This window comes from Sebastes fasciatus, chromosome 21 (assembly GCF_043250625.1).
Source record: "Sebastes fasciatus isolate fSebFas1 chromosome 21, fSebFas1.pri, whole genome shotgun sequence".
NCBI classification, from domain to species: domain Eukaryota; kingdom Metazoa; phylum Chordata; class Actinopteri; order Perciformes; family Sebastidae; genus Sebastes; species Sebastes fasciatus.
In genome coordinates, this window is record NC_133815.1 from 9,251,088 (window position 1) to 9,272,175 (window position 21,088).

A 21,088-nucleotide genomic window follows, 5' to 3' on the forward strand; every position below is an offset into this window, starting at 1 on the left:
GTTTGGAGAAAGGAGGTAGGCCAATATATCTCTGTCAGATGCCAAACACCATCACACCTTGGTAAATGGACCATAACGGACATTTGCACATGGATCTGGTCTTATCTTTGATCCTCTTAGTCCTGGCTAAGAGGGAAGGGAAACGAATAAAAGGGAAACTCGCATCAATCATTAGAAAACTGTATGGGGTGTCCTCAGGAAGGTCAATAATCTTTTCACCTGCATGAGACTTTATCAGATCCAGTCTAAAGCCCGAGATAAAAGCCCCCCACATTAACCTCCGCCGATTGGCAGCACATCTCCCCGACACAAAGCAGCTCCTTACTCCCCCAAAGATACAGGGCCCAAGGTCACAATGGCATGGGGATTTGGAGGCGACAGCAGAGCATTACCTCATGCCAAACAAGCTGTCAACACAAACTTTGTCAGCAAGATGGAGAAATTAACTGGCAGGAAGTGATAATGAATCTAATCCTCTCCTGCCCAAAAACGCCAACCAACATCTCCTTCTCCTGAATAGATTTTCAATCCTGACTGTCCCCTTACCGAGACAAGAAAACTGATATCATCTCTTGGATACAATAGAGTTGGATAGAAAGGGGAGTGGGAGGATGTATGTGTGTGTGTGTGTTTGTGTGTGCAACCGCAAGCTTTTTATGTGTGAGTAAGCAAATGTGAGAACTCACTTGAAATTCACCATCTAAGGGCTCATTGATTTGGATGTCTAGCACTTCATCCTGGTAGCCATCGTCACCCTCAGCTAGCTCTCCGGTGTAATCCATTTGGTCTTCAGGCATCTCTGTGTTGTTGTCTTGGCTGTATTCCTGTGTGTACACCTCTACCCCCTCTTGCTGGTAACGCTCCCCTCCTACATCCCCTTCTGCACCCAGGTTCACAACGTCATCTGTGTAGTCTGCTTCCTGCGTGTTTTCCTGCTGGCCATAGGATGCGCCCAAGCTGTATGTGGCATTGAGGCTCACACCCTGACCGCTGAAAACAAACAAACATTGGGACTTAGCAGAAAACAGAAATGAAGTATGATGGTAAAATGTGCAAAATTTGGATCTTAGCTTTGCTAACTTTATAAATGAAATCATTAAAAAAAACTTGTCACACACTTATGTCATTAGCTTACCTTATATTTACATCTTCCTCATCACTTTGTAGAAGGTCATCATTCAGCTCTTCATCTGACATTTCTGAGGGATTCTAAAACACAAATAAAATAAACATTATGGTGTGCTTTAAAATACTATTTTACTCTTCCTCAGTTGTGTGTTTGTCCGTGTGTGAGGCGTGGGGGCAGGGGACCACCTCCAACCCCAAAGGATACTCTATTCCCATGTGGTGAAGGCAATCTGGGCAGGTCAACACAGCTCTTTTTTGTCCACTGTACTTCCTCCTGGTTCACATCAACAGATCCCCCCGCGGAGGAGCCACCTGCTCCAAGTCAACTGTCCACTTCTATTTTCTAAATTTTCTACCAACACCAACACCCAATGTTTTGGACATTATTTTCCGTTTCCTGCTTGTAAGCAGAGAAACCACACTGACAAGCCAAGTGTTTTTCTGGCACCAAATCAACATAAACAAAAGTGTGAGAGTTTGTATTATCTTACCTTTTTTCCTGACAGCCAATCCTCCCCCAACAAATCCTCTTCCAAATCACTTTTAGGGAAAAACAACAACCAATAACAGGTTAGCGGAGTCAGATAATAGTGCAGTGTTATTTCTATTCACAAATAATGTTTTTCTACAATAATAAAGTGCTTGTTTTCACTATACGTCCCAGTGAGGTATATCAAGTGCTTTCTTTGTGTGTGACCACTCTCAACCGTTAAACAGTACCCAAAGACCAAAACAAAGGGTAAAAAAAATGTGCATTAAGAACTGTCAATTATAATCTATAACAGCAACAGCAGATATTTTGGTGTTAGAGGGTTATTGACTGTGTATGACTGATTTAAGTGTTCACCACTGTCCCTGCCGCTGTTGTTATTCTGCCAGAACCCTATTTTTGTGACCTTACGAAGTAGTTTGTGTATTAGTAGTTAGTACATATGGGTACAAATAAACTGAAGGATTCAGCATTCCTTTAAAGGATGAGAAAATTATTACTGTTACTACTTCTTAAGCTAAATACATTATGGCATTCATTGAATTATCTGAAAAAATGTCAGAAAGCTGAAAAAACAGAGTTGATGTTTTGTAGATGCATAGTTTTCACGGTATAGGGATGTTTTGTTTGAGGGAAGATAAGAGTATTCAACCCCTCTTGAATTTGACTACCTTAGCAGGGTGTGAATCTCATACATTACAGCACTCTTGTAGAGAAATTAGAACTTGAGAAGATGAGTTACCTCTCTAGATCGTCATCTTCACCTCTCCTCCTGCGTGACCGCTCAGCACCAGGTTTGTCATATTCACCAAAGTCAAAATCTGCAAAAGAAAAGCAGTTTTGTTTACAGAGCAATGGACTATGCTAATGATATTCACCATCCTCAAAGCTTGATATCAGTCTGTCCTACTGGCTTGCACAATTCGAAATGTACCGAGAATATTAGCACACCAAATTGTTGATTCAGATTGCCATGCCCCTCATGCCAAGCTGAATCAACAACTCGTGCAGCAAGTACACAAATGCCTGTATACCAACAGCATGGTATACAGTAGAGACAAGTAAACACATCTTTCTCATGGCTGAATCCAAATAGAAAGGTATTGTATTATTTATTATACATGAAACTAAAGTTTTTTACTAAAGTATAGTTGTATAGGTTTAAGTGTTCAGAATTCAACCAGATATTTATCTGTTTCTAGTTATCAACTTAATCCTCAATAAGAATTTGTTATCACAGCACCTGCCACACCTCCTGCTGCTGTTTGATCATCAGCTGATACAAATCAACAACAATCCTTCTGCCTCATGTTTCCCATGCACTCAGTTTTAATAGGTTTTCCCAATCTTGCCACAACATAATATTTGGCACACTGGCTCTACCAAAGGGAGCGCAGATACTGGGAGAAAAGATCAGGCAAAGGGCAACCCTCAATTCCCTCAGAGTCACACGTCTTCCAAGAAAAAATGTGAGGAATAACCAGAAAGATGACACCACAGACATTCCCCAAGAAGATATTGCATATAATAACAGTTTGTTATTGTAAGCAGTAACAACCTAAAAAAAATTTATATCTAGGATGGGTCCGACAATAACTCTGCACCATTTGCCCTAACAAAGCTGATTGGAGAGACACTGGCTTTGTGATTTAATTCCTCAGTTTATATCCTGGGTCTGCTTGCATCTGGACATAGGCCTTATTCACAGCTTGACTTGTCATAGTTGGAAAAACAAGTGTTATTACCACCATTAACAACAGCTTCATTCTATTCAAATGTCACAGTAAGGCCTGTAGCTTCTCGTGCTAGGCTCTGCAAACACGTATGGGCACCCGCAAACCTGCACACAGCTCCCGGTTAAACAAGGTTTATGCTGCCATATTGTCCCCAGCACGAGGGTGCACGAGCCAAAAATTACATGTATTTTGCGTAAAGCATGATGGCTCTGCAAGGGGTTGCGGCTCTTGGTTGTGATCCTCACTAGGCGCCCACTGCCTGAGGGCTTTTCAGACATGAGTGCCACAAATACTGAAAAAAAATCTAATTGTTTAAATTAAGAAGTAAAATAATTAAATTATTTTACTATAAATATCTCAGGAGTTTAGAAAGATGACCTATTCGTTTTAAAAGCGATTAAAAGGGGGATCTTAAAAATCTACATTTGAGTAAATATTTTACAAGCCAAATCAAATCGTTTTCAGGATATTGAACCTATTAACCTTTGTTTCATTATAATACATTTGTTGTTCTAAATAATTGACTCCTTTTTTTACAGGGATTGTATAAAGGTGATAAAGTATGTCCATGAATATTTTATATGAGATATGATCTGATATAATCTTCCAGTAACTCTTGTCTTGCTTCGTCACAGAATGTTTTGTTTGTAAGCTCCCCTTGGCGTTTTGGAGAATACTACAACAAACACAGCACGGAGCATAAACGTCTTTGTGCGTGCTCACACCTTGCACGCCAAGTGTCTTGCGCAAGAATAAACAAGGCTTTAATGATTGGTTAATTCACTTCCTCATCTGCATCCTTCAAAAACACACAGATAATCAGATAACCAACGTTATAAAGACGAGAAGAAGAAGGAAGCAAGTAGAATACAACACACGAGCACAGTGGCGAAAAAGACACTGTAAAAAAAAGTTTGAATAAAGAACCATCACATGCAGCTTTTCCTGCTTTCTTCTTCTACCCTGTGCTTGCTATAGATGTGTCCACAGCACCCAGATGGACAAGAGTGAGGCTTGTATGTACACAATAACTGTTGTGGCAGTGCATGTACACCCACATAGGAGACAGCATGCAGGTTTCTACAGAAAGCATGCTGAGATTTTAAGCTATGACACTGTTACAGTGAGCCAGCATGCACAATACCATGTGCATAAAACTAAAGCAACTAAATAAAATTCAGCCATCATTAATTTTATTATTTAGACTTGTGCTTTTCTGCTGCTACGACATGTCTTCCATGAAACAGACATATTACTGGCTTCAAAATAAGGTTGTGGATGTGGCCAAGATTAAGTTTAAACTGTTGGTCTAACATTTCAGTCTCTGCACTTGAAGCTCTCTTGAGTTACTCAATATCTACTCAGACATGACAGGCTGATGAAGCTGCCCCGTTACAAAAATAGCTAGGAAATGTATCCTTCTGTTGCACGTATTTTGCAGACAAAATTGGGAGTATTTGGCAAATATCAGAAGACCAAGCCATATTTACCAAGTGTTTGCATTCAGGTGATAATCAGTAACTTGTTAATTTAGAGTTTGAGAGAAAAGCCACAATGCATGATGTAAATATTGGAATATTTTCTTGCTTACAGCCTGGATATGTTGTTATGTTGTTACAAGCAAGTGTGCCCGTATAACTAATATCTTTCTGTATTGTCCTGTGATTAACAACATATACAGTTTGTAAATATTGGAATATTTTCTTGCTTACAGCCTGGATATGTTGTTAATCACAGGACAATACAGAAAGATATTAGTTACAAGCAAGTGTGCCCATATAACTAATATCTTTCTGTATTATCCTGTGAAAATACGTGCAACAGAAAGATGCATTTCCTAGCTATTTTTGTAATCGGGCAGCTTCATCAGCCTGTTATGTCTGAGTAGGTATTGAGTAACTCAAGAGAGCTTCAAGTGCAGAGACTGAAATGTTAGACCAACAGTTTTGTGTATGTATGGGGACACCAGTATATGACGCAGTGTTTTATTCCACATTTGCCTTTTGACTTTTTTAATCAGTGTTTGGGCTGTACTGAATATCAGAAGGTACTTAGCATGATAATTATACTCAAAGTCTATACAGGTGACTTGATGTGGTGAAATACATGCACCAGGCCTGTTTAGCACACATTAGCTCACCAAAAGTGGCATTACTGGGGAAGAGATACAAGCAAATATGCCTATATAACTAATATCTTACTGTATTGTTCTGTGATTAACAACATATCCAGGCTGAAAAGCCACTGCATGATGTAAATATTGGAATATTTTCTTGCTTACAGCCTGGATATGTTGTTAACCACAGAACAATGCAGAAAGATATTAGTTATATGGGCACACTTGCTTGTAACAACATAACATATCCAGGCTGTGATTAACAACATATACAGGCTGTAAGCAAGAAAATATTCCAATATTTACATCATGCAGTGGCTTTTCTCTCAAACTCTAAATTAACCAGTTATTGATTATCACCTGAATGCAAACACTCGGTAAATATTGCTTGTCCTTCTGATATTTTGCAGAAAAAACTGGAGTATTAGGCAAAATATCAGAAGACAAAGCCATATTTACCAACTGATTGCAACTGGTTAATTACAAGTTTGAGAGAAAAGCCACTGCATGATGTAAATATTGGAATATTTTCTTGCATTGTTCTGTGATTAACAACATATCCAGGCTGTAAGCAAGAAAATATTCCAATATTTACATCATGCAGTGGCTTTTCAGCCTGGATATGTTGTTAATCACAGAACAATACAGTAAGATATTAGTTATATAGGCATATTTGCTTGTATCTCTTCCCCAGTAGTGCCACTTTTGGTGAGCTAATGTGTGCTAAACAGGCCTGGTGCATGTATTTCACCACATCAAGTCACCTGTATGGACTTTGAGTATAATTATCATGCTAAGTACCTTCTGATAGTCACTACAGCCCAAACGCAAATGTGGAATAAAAGCACCGCGTAAACTGCGTCATATACTAGTGTCCCCATGCACCCAACCCTGGCGACAAGGACAAACAATAAAAGACTATGACTACCAGTTATGTCAGATAGTGCAACGTTTGTGAAGTTAAAGTCTTTCTAAAAAACACGATTGCCTTGTGCGTAATTGGATAGCTTCTACCAGCAATGCTACCGTTGCTAATGTTAGCTTGCATTTGAGCCCAAAACATTATGGAGAACATTATTCACCCCCAAAACATCACAATTTTAGCAAAGTTAACACTTCAAGAGTAATTGTAACATGGCAAACCAGACGCAAGACTCTGGATGAGTCATTCAAGTGATGTTATGATGATTGGTACAAAGCTAAATTAGCTTACAATGTTAGCATACACAGCCGGAAACTTAGATTAAAACATTAAAAGCTTAAGTTAGCTCGTAATTTAACCTACAGTTAATAAGCTGTGGATAATAATAGTTGATATAATCATCGATAAGCAAATGAACACTTTTATAAATGGCACAAATTACGCTAAGATAAGCTAGCCGCTATATCATGTGAATGCTAGTGTTAGCTCACAAGCTAATGCTAGTGTTAGCTCACAAGCTAATGCTAGTGTTAGCTCACAAGCTAATGCTAGTGTTAGCTCACAAGCTAATGCTAGTGTTAGCTTTAACTTGATTTTATTTATGTTTATAACCAGAGTGTTACATTTCTACTCAAAGTGAAGCTAATCTATCTTTTAGTTTACAAAAACAGAGGTTTAGTATGCGGCCTACAGTCAACACAGCCTGGTTAGCTTAGCTACATTAGCTACAATGCTAAGCTAACTTTAGCATTGTCGACAACACGCCTGTGTCGTTACTCACCTTGTGTGTTGGCTGACATGGTGCAAGGCGCGTCCAGCTTAAAGTCTGACTACAAACTAATAGAGTGCATTTAATTCTTTAGTATTTCACCATTATGTAAGGTTACAAAGAGGTGAAACTACTGCAAAGAGAACAGCTTCTTCTCTCTATGCGGCAGGCTGTGGTTTCCACTCACGACCGAACATGGCCGAGCTGTGTTTGCTGCGGTGATGCATTGTGGGTGGTAAACACCAGCTCCACCAGCTCCACCAGCTCAACCCCCCCTATAGGTTTGCTGCACAACAGAGCGCTGATGACAGGTTCAGGTAAAAACACACTGACAGCTTGTACAAGGTTTACATATCTGTGTTTATTCCTCAGAGAAAAACTTTTTTTCGCATGGTTGATATTCGTTTGTTTTTTAATTTGTAAATCCACTTTGAAAATACTGTTGTCACCACCTCTAATTTTGCCTTATTCACTTTGTACCATGTTTAGTTTACTTATGAGATAGTGTTATTCTAGTTTTGTATTTGCTCTTGAAAATGTGCTGTTTGTGGTAATAGTTGACAGTATTTTGTATTTGCACTTTTAAATCTACTGTGACAAGTTTACACTGGGTTTATAACTGTATTTGCTGTTCTTAATCCACTCTGAAGATACATTTGAAGTATGTATATGCTCCTATTGATACACTGTGAAAACGGTTAATGCAAGGTTACATTATATGTATTGCGAATCCATTGCACTCTATGCCGAATTTACATTTTTTCTATTGTGAATCCACTGTTCAGTGAAACCACAAACAGTTGTGTGATTTGCATTATGTATTTGTGTTTGAATCCACTGCTGTTGATGCAGGGCTCAATATAGCAACATATTGGTAACGAAAAAAAAAAAAAAGTAAAACACACTGGACTGGAGGATCATTATGAATCTGACATGCAATCTGCAAACTCCACAACTGCATGCAAATAACAAAGCACTAAAGGGCATTCAGCTGCTCTGCTCCCAGGTTATGGAACTCACTCCCACCACACATCCGGCAGTCTGACAATATCACATCATTCAATCCCTCCTCAAAACCCACCTGTTTAAACTGGCCTACTCTCTCTATCCATCCTATGTGTCTGTACAATTATGTCTCTGTCATGTCCTGTTGTTTTTACATTGTTTTATCTGTCAATGTTTTAATTGATTCTTGTAAGGTGTCCTTGGGTGTCAAGAAAGGCGCCACTAAATAAAATGTATTATTATTATTATCATTATTTAATGGTTTAGGGCCAAAATACATTTCTGATATTGTGCTATGTTATGAACCATCCAGACCTCTCAGGTCATCTGGATCAGGTCTGCTTAGTGTCCCCAGAGTCAGAACTAAACATGCAGAAGCAGCGTTCAGTTTTTATGCACCAAATATTTGGAACAAGCTCCCAGAAAACTGCAGGACCATCTCCAACTCTTTTAAATCAAAGCTTAAAACTTTCCTGTTTGCTGCTGCCTTTTATTAAACCTTTTATTAATGATCTTATACTGCACTACAGCTTTTACTCTTGTGTGTTATACTCTATTTTAGCTTCGATCCTAGCTTTTATTTTTAGCTTGTTTTTATTTTCTAATCTTTAATGTTTTTATGTTTTTATAACTGTTTTAATTATGTCTCAATGTTCTTTTGCACTTTGTCGCAATGTTCTTGAATGTTTATGTAAAGCACTTATGTAGAACTTAAACCTGCTTTATAATATAAAAGACATGAAAATGTCAATTTTTACAATATGGGAGTATTGCATCACAGATCACGGGCTTTAGATGTTTTAAAGCCTGAAAACAGAGCCATGAGGAGGTGCAGAAGTCTAGTTTTCTCTCAGAACACTTGAATTACAATATGCTGAAAGGTTATTATAGAATGTTTGCCCAATTATGCCAAAAATATTCTGCCTACTGCAGGTTTAACTCACTCTTAGTCCCACCTACCGCCATTTTAGGCAATTTTAATAGCACAACAAATCTTTGAATGCATTAGAACCTGAAAATTGGTCAATCTTAAAAAAATATGATTATTCTTGGTTTCCAATTTTAGTGCTAGAGCAAGTATGCCACATGTATTTATGCTTGTTCTTTTAAATCTTGGTCAATTTGGCAATTCAAGCTTCATTCAAGTCACTCCTTTGATTTTTCTTCCCTGTAAGGTCAAAGCCTTTTTATCGCTGACCAAGTTTTTTCCTCATTCGTGCTTAAGTCTGGGAGTCAGAGTTGTTGTCTACAGCGAGACTACAGCAGAATCCTAACCCCCAAATTCCTCCTGGGCTGACAAACGTCAACAAAGACCCCGAGAGACACCAAAGAGAGGTGAGCAGTGAACTGAAGCCTCATTGTATTGGCTCATTATGGGGTCCCGCAGTGAGGAAGAAGCTATTTTGTAGCAGCACAAGGTCAATATCTGAAAGCCAGGGCGATGGAGGGGATCAGCCATGAGATTTTTAATTTGAGAAAGCGTAAAGGGGTTTTCCTCATGAAAGACAGTGTGTGAATTCTAATGGACTGTGGGGATTGTACAGGCAAGATGTTGAGCTTGCAAATGTTTTCCTTTTTATCTTTAAAAGTAATATGAAATGCAATTTATCCACAGTATTGCAAGCTCCCGGGCACTTCCTTGAGTCATTATTGCTTCATGCAAGGTCAATATTTATAGTAGTTTACAATTTAAATAAAAAATGGCAAGGGCCCAGTTTTTATAACATGCTTTCTAATCTTTCTAAAAGCCTGATGTTTCAGCCTCCCAAACACCCATTTTTCATGTTGTATGTACATGCACAAGCTTGTGTATCCAGTTTTTCCTCCTTGAATTGAATGCAGGTGCAATGCATATCAATATGTAATCCACACCTTATTAAATATTCACTCTAAACAGCTGTTTCCAAAGCTCTATGAGATATTTCTTTGCTCCCTGGATTCACTTTCCCAGGAATTTTGATTTTACTTCCAAATAGATGTGAAAAGGGGAGCTGTCACACTCTATTATGGTGACCTCAATGATTCTGTGCCCTGTCCAAATCCAGCGGTTTTCCATAACAATGCAAATTAAAGGGTGCAAAGCCGAAGGAGACAAGACTTGTTATTTTCCATCCAAAGGACAGAGGTTCTTTACAACAAACTTGTCTGTACGCCTTTAAATTTAATTCAACTTGGAAGTTGTTTTGTGCGAGACAATGAGTTTTTTGCTGTCAATTCATGAGGGTCAGTAACTGTCTTGAGAAAGTGATACTGGAGCTGTGGAGTGTATTGGCCTGCAATAGATTGTCTTGTGAATGAAAGATTTAATAAGTAATTTTTTAAATGCATTGTTTTTAGATGCAGACTATCATCCAAGTTGGAACAGTTTTTGTAATTAGGGGAGGTCAAAGGATACCTGAGAACAATTAGCTTAATATACTCCAACAGGAAGAGTTGCCTTTGGCAGATTTATAGATGTTTGTTTCAAATGCACATGGGAGACAGGGGGTTTGAATCTTATATTTTTTCACTGGAAAAGTCAGGGATTTGAGCTTCTATTCTGAACATCGTTAACGCAGAAAATATTATATTTTGATATCCATTTTCTAGTCTATTGTAGTGTTTTTAATTGTATTTTGGTTCTTATCTGCCTCATCTATCCATCTATCTATCTAGAAATATATAGAATTTACTATTCACGCAGATAGATTAATTAATCATCATTAATCATCATGAATCATCATGAATCATCATGAATCATCATTAATCATCACTAATTATAATCCATTGATTTTGTGTTTTTCTGAAATGGGAAATTCTGCATAATGAGTACTTTTACTTTTGGTACTTAAAGTATATTTTGATGCTAATACTTATGTACTTTTACTTAAGTACAGGTTTGAATGCACAAATTTAACTTGTAACAGAGTATTTTTTAATTTTGCAGTAATTTCAGTCAAATGTAGATAGATAGATATATATATATATATATATATATATATATATATATAGATAGATAGATAGATAGATAGATAGATAGATGGATATATATACATATATATATATATATATATATATATATATGTATATATATTTATTTATATATATGTATATATAGATAGATAGATAGATAGATAGATAGATGTACTTTATTGATCCCAAATTGGGAAATTCTTGCTTTTTTTTTTATAGATAGATGAAATAAGTATGGTATTATAATAGTAGTATAGTCATGTGCAACAAAGGATTGTATGTATTGACACAAAATCTGTGTGGTTCCTTTATAAACTAAGGTCATATTAATGGGCTTTTCCATGGTATATATTTAAAAAGAATATGAAAAAATGTAGATTATGATTATGTTAGTTAATTACATTTAGGCCGTGTACAATTAATTGTATAATTCATGCACATATCTGGGGGTAATAATATGCCTTTGTAATACATAATACCACGCATCTGCATTGAGTGAATAGGCTGCAGTCAGTGACCCATATCTCAGTGCAATGAACTGCTTAACTCAGACTGTTGTTTTATTCAGTGCACTGTCAACACAGACTGGTGAGGAGGAGGTGGAGAAGGCGGTGCCTATATGCATCGGGCCGCTCTGATTGGACGCTGGATTCGGCTCCTCTTCTCCTATTGGCTGCTCGAGCTGTCACTTCTGGAATCTGTTATCGCCGCTTCCCGCGCCATTCGGCGTGCACGCGCAAAAGACAAGCAGGCACGTCCCCGCTTGGAGACTGTCTGGAGTCTGTCTGAAATTGATAAAATTGCAGATGGAGTTTTTTTTTTTACATCTGTTTTGCTCATTTTTACAACGAAGCCGACTGATGGAAATGGGATTTTTTTTTTTTGCTCTCCATCCTGCAGACGTCTTCGCCCACGAGTCGCCAGGCTGAGACAAAAAATATATTTTATAAGATAAATGCTGTGAAAGTTTTTTTTCCTCCTGCAGTCTATCAGCTCTTTATGCACAGGTAGGTAAGGCAGGCGCCTGAGTGCAAGTTAGCTATCACACACAGTGGATACTGCAGCATTATCTGCAAAAAAAGATGTTTATTTTTGCACGTTTTTGTTGCAAAAAATGGCTTGTTAGCTTATAATTTAAAATATTCTGTGCTATTGTAACAAACTGGAAGTGGCTTGATTATTTTGTGTCGTTAAAATAATGTTGCATGATATGCTTTTTTATTAGTATTTCTTTTTTTTGCATGCATTTTTGTGCATGCATTTTTTGTTTTGGAGACTTGACCTCATTCACACTACTTCAGGAGGAGATGCGCAGGTGACGCACCTTTACTGCTGACGTGTGGTTGTTGATTAACCCCACGCGCGCTTTAAGCTACCTGTTACCCAGCAGGCACCTGGGGGGGAAACCTGTCTTCTTCTTTTTTTTAACCCTTTCAGTCATACCTCCAATATTAATATATGATTACCGAATATGACATATTTCACGCACACATGCAGATAACTAATCAAAACTAATCTATGTGTCTCTGAGATGAGGTAAAATCATGAATCCATGTATGAATTGTTTATTTTCTTGTCCTGCCCTTGTTTATTATGCTCTGCAGGTTATCAGGAGTTCAAGAGGAGTGCACCATCCAGAAGTTCAGTATGCAGCTCAGAAAAGGTCAGTTGCTGTACACATTGTAGGTTCAAACAGGGGTAGTGGTGTGTTCACTTTAAATGTCTGTAGAGTGGTGTTGAGTGATAATGCATAGATTTAATAGGGTTTATCACACAATTGCATTTATTCATTTGTCGTTATTACATCTCCCAACAACAATTTTGAAAACATTTTAATGTTTTCAGTATTTATGTTAAACTTCACACAAGCTTAAAAGTACAATAAAACATTTTCCACACTGTCTGACAACATTACATAAAGTATAATGTGTCTGCAGTCTTTCACACTACATTTAAATCTATCTAAATGTAATATTAAATCATCACTTTAAATAGAAAATTCTGCATGTTTTGTGCATTGTTTTTTACACATTCTCTGTGGTTGAGCCTGGCATATTATTTTTTGGTTTATTTAACCTTGATTCAGTCCTGATAACTGGTGGTCCTTTTGAATGTAGCTTGTGTTTTAATGTGATCTGTCTGGATGTGATATGCTGTTTTAATGCACTCTTTTAATAGCAGTTTTTCCACATGCAACAAAAAAAAGACAAATTTCTGCCTTTTGTACACGAAAAGCACACAAAAAAGCATTTTCTATTCTATAATCAGTGGTGTAGTGGAGGGTATACGCAGTGTATGGACTATACTCACCTCTTTTTCTGGTGGTTTACAGTAAACCCACCAATCAGCCAAATTGGAATATATAGGAGAGTATACCCACTTCCTCTTCGGTAACCTACTACTCATTTACCTAGTAGTACACCCACCTTATCAACGACCACTACACCGCTTTATATATTTTAAAAATGTTACGATGTTCACCAGTTTGAACAGTGCTTGTCCACACTTTTGAGGAGGTTAATCGTCACACTATTTCCTACCCACATTTCTGAGCTTTTACATCTCGTAGATCAGAAATGAAAATAGGGGTAAATATGTGCAAATAAGTTGTATGCGACAATGCATGTGTACCTGTTCTGCTGCCTCAGACTCGTCTAGACGCTTTTGCCCCGTCACTGCAGTTGTCAGCAGACGGTGCAGCAGTCATATGACTTGGGGAGCCTTCCTCCCCTCCTCCCAGTGTCTGCTCTTTTGGGGCAAGATGGCTGCTATAGCATTGTTGTTATCCATGACGTATATATGAATTGATGTGAGCGGAAAAAACATGGGAGACATTACACTTCAATGAAACCGAGCCCAGCTGCTCAAGCATATCCCGCTACTGTATATCGCACACAGGAAGGGACAGTGAACTCTTTAACAGGTTTTGCTAACCTTTATGTTTTTGCATTTAGTCGATCGGATGATTATTTAATCACTAGTTTTCATCCTATAGTGTCAACGCAACCCAGTAACTGGACCGTTCCAATGTTATTATGCAATTCTTGACTTGATGGAAGTTCATTCCTTGTTCCTCTACCACAGCGTATCTGTCTGTTATTAGTACGTTTGGTAGCCATTTTGTCTGATTCATCACTTTGGTGAGCAACGATAATGTCTGTGCACACTATAGAAATATCAGCAGTGGCTTCTGATTTTAATCGGTATATCTATTGAATACAATATCATGCAACTACACATACTTATAGGAGGTATCTCTAAGATAATTACAATATTTTAGAGGCAGTTTGAAAGAAATATAAACAAAATATATTATAATTACAGCATTGTGGCGAAGCATATTGTGGAGGCAACAGTGTGAACACAAGCGTCATTTTATGCAATGTATGAATATTGTTCATAATGAAATTAGCAGCTGTAAAAAAACTGTTTATATTTTGGTATAAATGATCATATTTGGTGGATTTTGGGCTAAATACTCACTGAATCTAGATGACATTTCTCATCAGTTAGAAGCAAAAGTTACATTTTAGGTATTATTATCACTTCTTGTAGCTTTGTTGCTTTAGACTCAGTTCATTGCTATAATAATAGTCACTGAAACGTATCTTAATGTCATAATTTCTATCGTAAAAAGTGGTATGCATGATGGTATAAGATAAGCCTCTTATGTTCATGAGAGGTTAAGTTTCATGAGCAGCAACCTGCCACTTAGTGGATTTGTTTAAGCACTATATCACTTATTTATATACATTTTTACAGCTTTAAAAAGTCATATATTGCACAAAGCAATGACGTGCTTTTTAAAAAAAGTACTTTTTTCGCAATCCACTTATTCAGTGAGGGAGGCAATATTAACTTTGGCTTCTAAAAGTGCTTCGAGCTTCACTCTGACATTACAAGTTACTTCCACTCAGTGAGTGTGTGATGTTTATCTGTTTGCCATATCAGTGACCGGCCTGGACAGATCTCTTCATTAACACCTACTTAGTGCATACTCGTCTGCTGTCAGACAGCTCCTCTTAGTCTCGTCTTGTCATATTCCTTAATAGTTTTGGAGTGCTTGTTGATTATGTTTTCATTGGAGAGTACAGAAACACTTAAAGCATGCAGTGTCTTTGCAGGGCCTGTCCCAAACCTGATCCAGTGTCTGACAAAAATGACTGGAATCGTAATTAGAAAGGTAAGAAATATGGACAGCATAGTTTTAGGATTATGCATTTTTCTTGGGGTAACTTGTCGTAGTTCTGCTCAATATATATTATCAGATTATTGACGGTATGGCTTTCAGTTTTGTTTTCAAAACATAAAAAATATGCGTCACAAAATCACAATTCTCGGTTATGCATACAGTTAGAGCTGCAACTATTAAAGTAATCGCCACCTATTTTGATAATCAATTAATCAGTTTGAGTAATTTTTCAAGAAAAAAAGGAAAATTTCTTTGATTCCAGCTTCTTAAATGTGAATATTTTCTGGTTTCTTTACTCATCTATGACAGTAAACTGAATATCTTTGAGCTGTGGACAAAACAAGATATTTTAGGATGTCATCTTGGGCTTTGGGAAACACTAATCGACATTTTTCACCATTTTATAGACCAAACAACTAATCTATTAACCAAGATAATAATCGAGAGATTAATCAACAATGAAAATAATCGTTAGTTGCAGCCCTACATACAGTATAGCAGTTTCTTAGATGTTGGTGGTCATGTGTTGTTATTTGTAGCAGTGACCACAATACTGAGTGGATGAGGATTTGTGTGCTTGTTATACAATAAGAGATGCATCACTTAATACCACCTTTAAAACAGTTATTCCTAATTTATACAGCTTGAATTAGATATCCTCTATTTAAACGTAAATATCACGCTTTTTTTTACAATGATAAACGACTGCAACAATTATTATTTGTTTTTAAATCGTTTTGGACAATTCTTGCGACCTATGAAACGTCGTATTTATTTATATATTGTTTTAACTTAATGACTGCAAATATAGCTTGATATAGCCAAATCTACAAAACAAATATGGAAAAAGCTTTTTAATTGAATGCTCCTCCTTTAGTTTTCTTTCTGCTTGTTTATTGACCCTGTCTGTGACAACATGTGTCTCTAGACCAAGCCTCACAGCTGTTTGTTTTTTCTCTCCCTTGTTTTCACAGGACGTCCATGGTTCCCTGCAGCCTGTCATGCCTCCATGTCTCCGACGCTGGAGTGTGTCCGCCCAAATGGTAAGATCTGTGTTGACCTGTTCATTAAAGCACATTTGGGCACGTTAAAAGTTGAGAAAAGCTATTCCAGGAATGCTTTAAGGTGCTGCAGTGGGCGAATGTGATTGCCTGAGGGAAATATCAGTCGGCTGCACACACCAGTGTTTACAGAGGTTGAGCTCTGGCTTGCAACGCCAATCCTGCATGATATGATGAGGAGAAATGGCTAATCAAATTCAGCGCTGTCGTTCACTCGTCAGCAGCAATCATTTTTTATTTACACCGATTTGTGATCTCTTCATAAGATAATCATGGATATGGATCTCGTAACTTTCACTTGAGGCTTAGCCGGAAAATGCTGATGCAAGAAGGGCTCTGAATCTCCATCCTGATTTTCTATTGGCTCATTGTCTCCACCCACAGTCACGAGGTCCAACATCATGATGATGTCTGGAGAAAACAGGCTTTCATCCAGGCTCTAATGCTGCCTGAGCTATAATGAAAAGGGTTATTTCTGTGCACATACACAGTAAAATGTGAGCTAGTTTCAAAGCGTTGCTCTGTACTACAGCAGCACCTGCCATTGTCTGTTGTAAAACGGTGGGTTGTTTATCTCGCCAGCCTCTGCTGCGTAATGACGCAGTTTCCTTTGACATTGGTGTGGCATATTTTAAATCAAGGCCTTCACTGTATTTTAAGGAGGCTCCTGGCAGCCTGCCAAAACATGGATCCATTTGCCTGTTCCCTCCTAAGAGCACAACTGCACAGCTGTGACCCCTAGCCGGTCCTAGCCATCGATAACTCAAAGCCAGCGGCGTCCATTTTAGGTTTAGGCAGTGGCGAAAGAGATATACTATAACATAGCTGGTAGAAAAAAGGAAATCTGAACTCGCAGCGTAAATTCAGTTTGGAAACGGTACGACTTTTGTGGAACTTTTCAGGGGACAGATTTGAAAATGATACCGAACAAACGGGCACACGTGGAGAAATTCTTGCATTGAATTGCGTTTTATGATTTTATAGGTTCACTTTTTGTCGAGTGCAACGCGTTTCATTTTCATTTGGATGAGCGTTTTGATTTTAGCATTACATTTTCCTATTTTATTTTCACTCTTCTTTTTAAACAAATGCTTTTGATGGAGTATTTAATTTTTCAAAAAATGCACGTCGATGAAGACTTGATAAAATGTTGAAGCAGTAATTAAATTCCATGCGTATAATAATATACTACAGTAACATAATATTAACCAAGTGAAATTATTTACTTTGAAAATGTCGTGTGCAATGCAGTTTTGCTGTTTATTTATATTTTTAATTGCAAAAATGATCCAAACGTCACCTAAATCATAAGGTGATGAGTAAGACGTGCAATGTACGTGAAGAGAAAAATATTTTCAAAAGGAATGAAAAGATTTTTTTTTGATACGCTCGATGATTTGATATTTTAAGTGTAAATTTTCAACAGCTGAATATTACATGTATTATTAGTTCTTGACGTAGTTAAATTGTGTTTTATTTATAAAAAACTGTCATCAAAAGAATATACACATTAAATAAAATGTAGTTTTATTTAAGCAAGTCGGGCATTGTAAACATGATTTAATACAAAATTATTTGTTTCAGTACATCACCTGGGTAATAAAGGACATTAAAATGTTAGTTAGCTGTTTTGCACGATCATATTATATTAAAAAAATAAAATTATTTCAGTTTGCAAATATTGCGATGCCATTTTTGTCATATTAAGCTAACTATAAACACGTGTATATTAAATGTAAAAAATATTTTATGTACAGTATATTACGCTTACTGAGAATTTAAAAAAAAAATGAAAGCAATATAAAATACCATGTTATTTGTTTGTTATTTTGCATTAATTGAAAATTCTTCATCTTAAAACTGATCGTTATATCTTTATGATAAAGTTGCAAACTTTCAATTTAAAATCAGCCCATTGCAGCATTTATTTAAACATACTGTACATTGTGATGCAGAGCTGCTAACTTAACTCCCTGAAAGGTTCAGGTGACCTTTACCCTCTTGAATACGTGTTTTCGTCCACCGTTAAGACCTTGCGTGAAAGCCAGACTGTGTCCTGATGCCACGTAACACAACAGTGGCTGTCAGTAACATATTAAGCTGCAGGCCTCTGCTCTGTTGCCATGAAAATAGAGAGAGAAAAGGCACTTTGGGGTTATGCATATGTTGGGGGAAGGTCGGAACCTATAGATTAATGTCAGATTGAGTATTTTCATTTTTTTTTTTTATTTATTGTTTTGCAAACCTGTTGACCTTTTTGTAGATGGTGCAAAACAAGTTTACTTCACCATATTACAAGCATGTAGTATGGACACTGAAATTAAACTATTTCAGCCGAATAATATCCTGATTGTATTAAATAGTTATTCATATCGATACTTCAGTTCACCACAAATGCTTTTGATAATATTCTCTATTGCTTTGTTGTCGTTTGATCTAATATTTCTGCCGATCAGTTACAGTTTATTTCCTTTATACTGTATTTGTGACGCACTAATATTACAATAACAACATGTTTATCGGCTGGATTTTGCAAACTATCTTGTTCTCTTGTGCTCAAACACAATTTCTGAGGTGTGCAATTGATCTTGAGCCAACAGTGAGATCTTTGCCTGGAGATAGCAGACCTTTGTTTCATCATAAAAACAACCACAACACACACCATTCACTGACTGAGCAGAGGTTTTGAATTTCAGGTGCAGCCACAACATCAATATCAGCGTCACATGAATATTAGATGCTCATTAGAAGAATTAAATTCTGTAAATGTCGATTGTTAAAACGCTTATTTTTGAGCTTTGTGAAAGGTAAGTAAATAACTTCTGCAGTGTTGTGTGACCTGCCGTATGTTTGTGACCCAGCCAGCAGCACGTCCGTTCTCTCTCAGCTGCGTAGCATTGACAGCATCAGCGATACTTCCTGTTTTAATTTGACTGCGAATCCACCGCTGACTTTGAAATGGAGTGTGCTCATCTATAACACCCTCATAAACGGTACAAAGGCGGCTGTAGGCCTGGGTGACCACTGTTTGACTGCGGTGCAAGGCTGCATGCCTGCTTAAACTGAACAGCAGCCTGAACAAGTACTACTCACTTTCTGGGAAGAAACTTTTGGCCTGAGATGAACTTCTGCTTTTTCACTTTAACTCTTAACTTTCACTGAGTTTTCAACACGTACCGCTGGATGGAGGCAAATGAAGAGGTGTAGTCTAAGTTACCGTTTTCATTTCTATGCAACAGTTGCATGAACAGTGCTTTATGACGATTGTGTTGTTCATTAGAACAACAGGGTCAGTGTCTACAGTAAAATCATCAAATATGTGCATGTTTGGACTCAATTCTCAACTAAAAGATATATATTTTTTTCCTTTTCACACAAAAGCTGATGGAAAAAAACACTGGTTGCCGTTGGTAACAATGGGTCAATTCACTGTCCGTTATCTAACCCAGATCTACCTTTCTCTGAGCCGGGGTTTCATGCAGGCCAGACCCGGTTCAGCTCTGATATGAAAGTTTGAACGTAAAGTATAGTGTCCTTGTGACCCTGTAGTTACTACAGGTTATAGAGCTGGACCAATACTGGATTTTAGAGCCTGACAGTGATTCTGCTAATGATAAATCAGCAGATATTTGTTTATTTTCTACACATTTTAATCAAGAATCAATCAAATTCAGTTATTAGAGTTATTGTGCAGTTGAACAATAACATGATTGTCTTACCAGAGTGATTACAAACATCTGGTCACACTGTATTATGGTACTATGAGAACCATATTAGAGCTGCATCTAACGATTATTTTCATTGTCGATTAGTCTGTTGATTATTTTCCTGATTAATCGATTACTTGTTTGGTCTATAAGATGTCAGAAAATTGTGAAAAATGTCGATCAGTGTTCAGATGACGTCCTCAAATGTCTTGTTTTGTCCACAACTCAAAGATATTCAGTTTACTGTCATAGAGGAGTAAAGAAACCAGAAAATATTCACATTTAAGAAGCTGGAATCAGAGCATTTTTCTTTTTTTCTTTAAAAGATTACTCAAACTGATTAATTGATTATCAAAATAGTTGGCAATTAATTTAATATTTGACAACTATTCGATTAATCGCTGTATCTCTAAACCGTGTAGTAACACGATTTGTATTCATTTCTAGTCTGCTCAGCTATAAATTTAGCTTTTTTGAACCTTAAAGATGCTTGAACTCAAGTGAAACATGTTGAATTAACTTTATATACTGACGAAAGACAAACTATGAAGTTATACATGTTTTGTGTTTTTTTTATCTCAGTTGCAGCTAAGGTGTAAAAATAATATTGCAGCTCGAGCTTCAACGATTGTTCAAATAATTGATTAGTTATCATTCTCTGATTCCAGCTTCTTAAATGTGAATATTTTCTGGTTTCTTTACTCCTCTATGACAGTAAACTGAATATTTTTGAGTTGTGGACAAAACAAGACATTTAAGGACGTCATCTTGGGCTTTTCTTTTTCGCCATTTTTCACAATTTTCTGTCATTTTTATAACCAAACAACTAATATATTAATTGAGAAAATAATCGTTAGTTGCAGCAAGTAGTTTTAATGATGCAACAACCCTGTTTAGCCGTAAGAGTTGCAACCCCCAGTTGTACACTTGTGTAAACACCACTATTTGTGTTTCGTGTTCAATAATTTAGTTTAAATATGATATTCATGCAATGAGCTTGTATGTAAAAG

General features: G+C 37.1%; 2 protein-coding genes across 10 annotated transcripts in view; one reads left to right on the forward strand and one right to left on the reverse strand.

Annotated features, from left to right (window-relative positions):
- Nucleotides 1–7,405, reverse strand: part of rbm33a (RNA binding motif protein 33a) — a 31,718-nt gene extending 24,313 nt beyond the window's left edge. For 5 of the 6 annotated variants that reach the window (XM_074622493.1, XM_074622496.1, XM_074622494.1 and 2 more), the window contains exons 1-5: nt 7,174–7,404; nt 2,361–2,439; nt 1,620–1,668; nt 1,136–1,209; nt 687–990 (exon numbers count right to left, since the gene is read on the reverse strand). In XM_074622493.1, coding sequence (XP_074478594.1) covers nt 687–990; nt 1,136–1,209; nt 1,620–1,668; nt 2,361–2,439; nt 7,174–7,192 — 525 coding nt within the window. In that variant the 5' untranslated portion in view covers nt 7,193–7,404. Of the gene's footprint in view, nt 1–686; nt 991–1,135; nt 1,210–1,619; nt 1,669–2,360; nt 2,440–7,173 lie in introns of all 6 variants that reach the window. The other variant, XM_074622497.1, reaches the window with a different exon arrangement.
- A 5,290-nt stretch (nt 7,406–12,695) lies between these two features.
- The window catches only part of dlgap1b (discs, large (Drosophila) homolog-associated protein 1b), a 260,605-nt gene continuing 252,212 nt past the window's right edge, over nt 12,696–21,088 (forward strand). For 3 of the 4 annotated variants that reach the window (XM_074621743.1, XM_074621745.1, XM_074621746.1), the window contains exons 1-3: nt 12,696–12,781; nt 15,243–15,301; nt 16,285–16,353. The gene's annotated coding sequence lies outside the window, so the exon portion shown is untranslated. Of the gene's footprint in view, nt 12,782–15,231; nt 15,302–16,284; nt 16,354–21,088 lie in introns of all 4 variants that reach the window. The other variant, XM_074621744.1, reaches the window with a different exon arrangement.